The sequence below is a fragment of the Nelumbo nucifera genome, chromosome 8 (assembly GCF_055504915.1).
Source record: "Nelumbo nucifera cultivar China Antique chromosome 8, China Antique-T2T, whole genome shotgun sequence".
Taxonomy (NCBI): Eukaryota; Viridiplantae; Streptophyta; class Magnoliopsida; order Proteales; family Nelumbonaceae; genus Nelumbo; species Nelumbo nucifera.
This window is the reverse complement of record NC_142656.1, coordinates 27,117,520-27,123,535: the sequence shown is the minus strand read 5'-3', so window position 1 is coordinate 27,123,535 and position 6,016 is coordinate 27,117,520. Positions and strand designations below refer to the sequence as shown.

General features: G+C 41.3%; 1 protein-coding gene across 1 annotated transcript; it reads left to right on the top strand.

Annotated features, from left to right (window-relative positions):
* Positions 1–3,918: 3,918 nt before the first annotated feature.
* On the top strand, positions 3,919–5,292 carry LOC104605464 (trihelix transcription factor DF1-like). The gene has a single exon (XM_010270244.1). The coding sequence runs from the start codon at positions 3,919–3,921 to the stop codon at positions 5,290–5,292; it is 1,374 nt and encodes a 457-aa protein (XP_010268546.1).
* Positions 5,293–6,016: the final 724 nt, after the last annotated feature.

Here is a 6,016-nt window from a genome sequence, read left to right as displayed (position 1 = left end):
AACGATTTAAATATTATAAATGGTGATATGTCATCTTACCCATTAGATTGGAATATTAGGGTAAGATGCATATAAATAAAAGAGAAAAAGGGTTTGACTGTCTGAGAATGAGAGAGATGTGAGAAGTTGTCAATGGCTGAGAGAGTTTAGAAGAAGAAGAAGAGGAAGAAGGAGGAGGAGGAGGAGGAGGTCAACTGCAGCGGCGATGACGACGGCAACTTATAGCGGCAATAGTGACGACGATGGCAAACTACAGTGGCAGCGATGAAAGTAGATCTGATATTTCTCTTAGTCTCATATCTCTCTCTCAAATCTGTCAACCAGACTCTTAGCCTTCTCTACCAGATCTCTCTCACTATCTCACACATCCAGTAGATCTCAGATCCGAGATCTCCCTCAACTGATCTCTCTCTCTCTCTCTAGTAGATCTCAGATCTGAGATCCGAGAGATTTCTCTTTTCATTCTTGAATCTTGCTCTTATTTAATAAACCACAAATCGTTCTCCGAGTTGAATGGTTCATTGGCCAAACCATTTGGGTCAGTGGTTCGTTGACTAATTCAACGGTTTTTTACCAAAGACCGGGTTTGGGGTAAAACGGAACCAATCGCCTGGACGGTTTCCAGTCCAAATGGTCCGACCATTCGGGTCAATGACGGTTCAAAAACATTGCGTGGAAGTGCTGAAAATGTGCAAGAGATCCCAATATATTCCTGAAACCAATGAGAGTAGGTGGATGGAGTGCCTTATTTTCAATTATTGTTGCTAGGATGGAAATTTGAAGTGAAAGGGAAACTTCATGTTTTTTGTTTTGAAACGAGTCTATTGTTTTGAAAATTTAAAAATTTAATAGGGAAAAAATAGACTTTTTAATGATTCCATTGAATGTAATTAAGACAAGGGAGGTATTAGTCCATTTTAAATAGTGTGGGAAGGTTTCAATATTTAGGAAAAATTTGAAGGGAAGGTTTCAATATTTTAATATTAAATTAACCTAATGATTGTTTTTGGATTGAAGATGCCCCATTAATTAATATGGGATGGTGAATCATGAATGTTAAAAACTAGGGGTGCAAGGTGGGCAGGTTGGGCCGGGTTTATGGTCAACCCAGGCCCAGCCCTAAAATCTGTGCTAAAGGCCCAAGCCCAGCCCAAGCCGGGTTGGTCAATGAACACACACTCTAAAATTATACATATATAAATGTATTTATGTAAATATATATACATATATTTATGTATGTATGTAAATATGTATGTAAAATATGTATACAAATGTTATATATACAAATATGTATATATATATAGGTAAATATGTATGCAAAATTTAGATATATATATATATACACACACATATATATGTATAAATGTATATAATTGGACCAGGCTCAGGGCCGGCTTTGGGCTACCTAAGGGCTAAACCCGAGCCTAGCCCAAAAAATAAAAAGCCTGACTTTTTGGGCCGAAATCCAGTCCAAAGACTGAAAATCCAAGCCTAACCCATATAAAATTTCAGGTTGGATCAGTTTAGGCTTGGGTTGAGCCCGCCCAAGTTGTACCCCTATTAAAAACCAAATTCGTTGGAGGTATATATGATGCACATGTCATTGAAAACAAACATCAAACGCATGTTATAAATAAAATTCATTGAGGACAAACATAAAATATTCTTGTTACAACTCAAATTCACTGAATACATACATCTTTCGCCTTTGTTACAACACCAATCCAATCAATAACCACTACAAACACTTATTGTGTAGGGTCTAAGCTTTGGGATTCGAAATTAGGTTCAGCGTATAGGGTGGGTCTTCTGGGCAGGCGTGGCTAGCTAGTGCGCTGGGCGAGGAAGGGGTGGCTTGGCAGGCGCTTGTAGGCTGGACGTAGCGTGTTCTTGTGTGTGCGTCTGATTGGGTTAATGTACCTAAACTCCAGTTTTTTCAACACATTTCACGCATGGCTGCGACTATGACATTTTCTAGAAATAATAAAGAAATAAAAAATCATTTTCACACAAATTCATATAAATATGTGAAAATTTTCAAAAAACAATACATGTTAATACTTGGTTTAACATCCTAATGCAGCGAACAACAGATTTTTCTTTTTGCTTGACAAAACTTCAAACAGTTGTAGTCGTGGATTGGATGCCGGCGACCGAAATTTGTTCATGGCTACCTTTTCTCAGTAAGGGGAGGTTTGTGTCCACATAATACACAATCAAATAAAAAAGAGTATAATTAGAATTTTTAAAAATCTAATCCTCACATGGTAACAGACATGAATGAAAAAATAACTTATGGAAGGATTTTATCCGCTGACAGACATTATGTTTAAGAGAATGTCTAAGTGTAATTGAAAAACGGAGAGAAAGTACAAGTGGTGAAAAATCAGGAAAGGTTAAAGTCTTTTATCTTAAATATAATAAAACGGCAAGATAACAAAACACCATCTATTTCGTGGCATTTACTATGAATTTGTCATGTTGTCGCCATTTTTACTCAGCCCAGCATTCACTCGCTAGTCGCTAGATTCAGAGACAATAATGGTTCCGAAAATCTTGGCTTTTAAGACCGAAATATGTCCTCATCTTGTCCAAAAGCTTGGAGGTGCAAGCGAGAGGCAAAAAGTTGTCGAATCAAATCCCATTCCAATATCTCAAGTATTTCTGGCCCACTCCCTTCTCCACGACTCTTCTTTCCCATCCACGAAAGCCAAATCGTGCTTCCACCCCTCTAATCCTTACGTGGGTCCCACCCACCTCTCAATAGTCCATGGTCCACCCCTTCTCCGTTTTTACTTCTCCCATCGCCACCACTCACCAGCCACCGTCCATCGGTTCATTATAAATGGATCAGGTCCAATCCAATTCAATGAATATTTTGGATCATTTTGAATCGATCTAATTTAATGTTCAAATTTATTTTAATTTAGATTGGTTTTAATTCAAATCTGGTCCATTTTTAATTTAGGTTGGTTTTAATCCAAATCTGGTCCATTGACATATATATATATATATATATATATATATATATATATATATATATATATATTCTTATCTTATGTCAATAGATCAGATATTAGCTTAATCCCATCTAGTCCAATATAAATTTAAGGAGTACAGATAGGCCTATTACAGAATTCCGAATTCCATTGCAGATCTATAAACATTCAAAATGTCAAATACCCACTCTTGATACACCAATGGATTGACATCAATTACGAATAGACCAGATCTAATCCAATCTAATAAATATTTTGGCCCAAATTGATCCAATCCAATATATCTTATTTGGTCCATTCAATCCGTCCAAAATCACTGGACGGGGTCCAATCCAAAACCTGCCTGTTACTTCCATCTGCCATCGATAAATAATAACGGATTTGATCATACCCGAATGAAATCGAATATACCCGCTGGATTTTATTAGATCCGTGTCCGATCCATTTCATAAGGTCGAGCAATTAATTAGACTTGAGACATGCTTGTTGGACACCGGACAGATAATGGAATGACAGTGGTATAAGCTAAAATACGCCTATGATGCAATTCACTTGTTGATTCTCACAATTGAGTCGCACCAGTCCCACATTCCCAGGCTCCCCCCACTTCTCTCGTTTCTTAAAGTCAAAAGCTCGCCAACGGCGTAAGATAGCGGATATTTGGGGGTGTATGGTTGGCCCTAACTAGGGTTAGTTTACCGCTAGATTTAGCTGAGGTTCCGAAAATTTAACTCAACCTCTCCCCCTTCCCCCTTATTTCGCCCTACGAAGAGCAGAGTTTGAGCATAAAAAACTAATCTCCGGCGACGGAGATGATCCCTTGTCTCGGATTTTTAATCTTCCGATCTGTCAAAAGAGAAAGCGGAGGGAAATATACGCATCGTTGACTGAAATTAGAATCTTTCTCGTCCCACCCACCATGAATGCCGTGAGGAATGATATATCGCGGCCACTCACCATGACTAGCCTTTCAGCGAAACAAGAGTCGAATAACAAGATACCGCCAGCGAGAACGTCTTATCCGGCGGTTGAAGCTCAGCCGCTGCATTCCTTTCCTCTTTCGAGCAACAGCAACAAAGTGCTTGGAAACGGTCATACAGCAGACGAAGACAAGAAGAGGGAGAAAGAGCATAAGAGGAGATCGAAGAACTGGACGCGAATTGAGACGATGAAGCTGATAAGGTTTAGATCGGAGATGCAGCCAAGGTTCTTAAGAGGTGGCAGGAAATCGGAGCTTTGGGACGAGATTTCGGAGGGTCTTAGAAGTGAGGGTATTTGCAGAGACACGCAGCAGTGCAAAGATAAATGGGAGAAGCTCACGGCGGGGTACAAGGAAGTTCGAGAGGGCATTCGAGACAAGGATGACTATCCGTTTTACGACGAACTCGATCCTCTTCTATCAGGAAAAGCTCAGAGGAGAGAAACTCTAATTCGAACTCAACTTCGAAGACAATGTCAAGGTATCGAGTTGCCGAGAGAAATCGAGATGGAGATCTCGGGAGGAGAAGATGAGTTTATCCGATCGGACGGCGAAGACACAGAAGAAGACACCAATGAATTTCCAGCGAGGAAGCGGCAGAGATCTTTAAATTTTAGAAATGACGAAATGATAGAAGCTTTTAAGGATCTCTTCGACAGTTTTTTAACAAGACAATCCAGATTATTTGTGGATCTCCTTGAATCAATGGAGCGGAGAGAGAAAATACGCGAGAAAATTCGGCTAGAAAGGGAAGAAAAATGGCGGGAAGAAGATCGACAACATCGACTAATGTTCCAAAACGCCATGACTCTCTTCATGAAAAAGATCGTTCACGAAGGAGTAAGATGCACTTCAGACTCTGCACCGTGCCACCATGTGAACGAACCAGCCTCTACTCCAATAGCAGAAACTGCCGTCACAACCGCTGGCGGTGGCGGGGGAAGCGGAGGAGGGAGTGCGGCGAGAAAAAGATCGAAGAACTGGAAGAGGGCGGAGGTGCTGCTGCTGATAAAGCTGCGGACGGAGATGGAAGGGAAGTTCGCCAAGTCGACGAGGAGGGCGGTGCTGTGGGAGGAGGTGGCGCAACTACTGTGCGCCGAGGGGGTGCAGAGGGACGGAAAGCAGTGCCGGGAGAAATGGGATAAGCTGATGGCGGAGTACAAGGAGGTTTCAGACGGGAAGCGAGACCGTGGAGACAGCCCTTACTTTGCAGATCTTCTTGCCACTGTCACACGTGCTGGTTCTGGTTCCGGTTCTGCTTCTTCCTCCTCTCCCGAATCTCCGATCACGAATATCAACACCGTTCTCGATTGAAAAATATTACAGAATTAGCTAAACTTCTCATATTTTCACATTCTGTTTGTGTAAATAGAAATAATTAATTAATATATAAATAAAGAGGATCAAAACCGTGTAGTAAGTAAACTCTAGTTGATCTTTGTTATTTCTTTGACGAGTCTTCTCTGTGGTTAGTTGAAGGAGATAGGACTTTTATTGTCGGTCTCTGCAAGTCTGCCTGTCGCTAACTGGATTCTCGTGATACCTCTCGAGTCCCGCCCAACAACTTGTGACGGTAGTTCTTCGAGAGGATCTCAGAGTCTTGACCTTGACCGGATGTGTTGACGGTTTCCGGTGGTTCCGACGAAGTTCTCGTTCTCCGGCTGTCGACGCTTCTCGTTTGGAGTAAAAAAATCCACGACACTCAACAGCGTTGAGCGGAACGATCGAGGTCGAAGGATTCCAGTTTCGGGATTTGGAGAGGAGGTCTATTTCATGCGGCAGTAGAGCAAAGGTTCTCATTGGAATCTTTTGTGGGGCCAACTGACTCTCTGGATTTCAGTCTTAAGAGAGTCAGATTACCGTAGGATGAGAATCGAAGGGTTCTGAAACAGGGATATCCATCAGTAACTATACCTGTTAGCCAAAAAATCGCAACCTTGTTAAATCTAGTATATGTAATATGTTTCAACTAGTGTGGCCCGTTGAAGCGAAATAGATTAATGGGCCTCCCTTTGCCTTTTGGTCCGGGTCTAGGGCC

What these genes read in the sequence shown, in the direction of transcription:
- LOC104605464 (XM_010270244.1), top strand. Translation starts at nt 3,919, where the DNA reads ATGAATGCCGTGAGGAATGATATATCGCGGCCACTCACCATGACTAGC.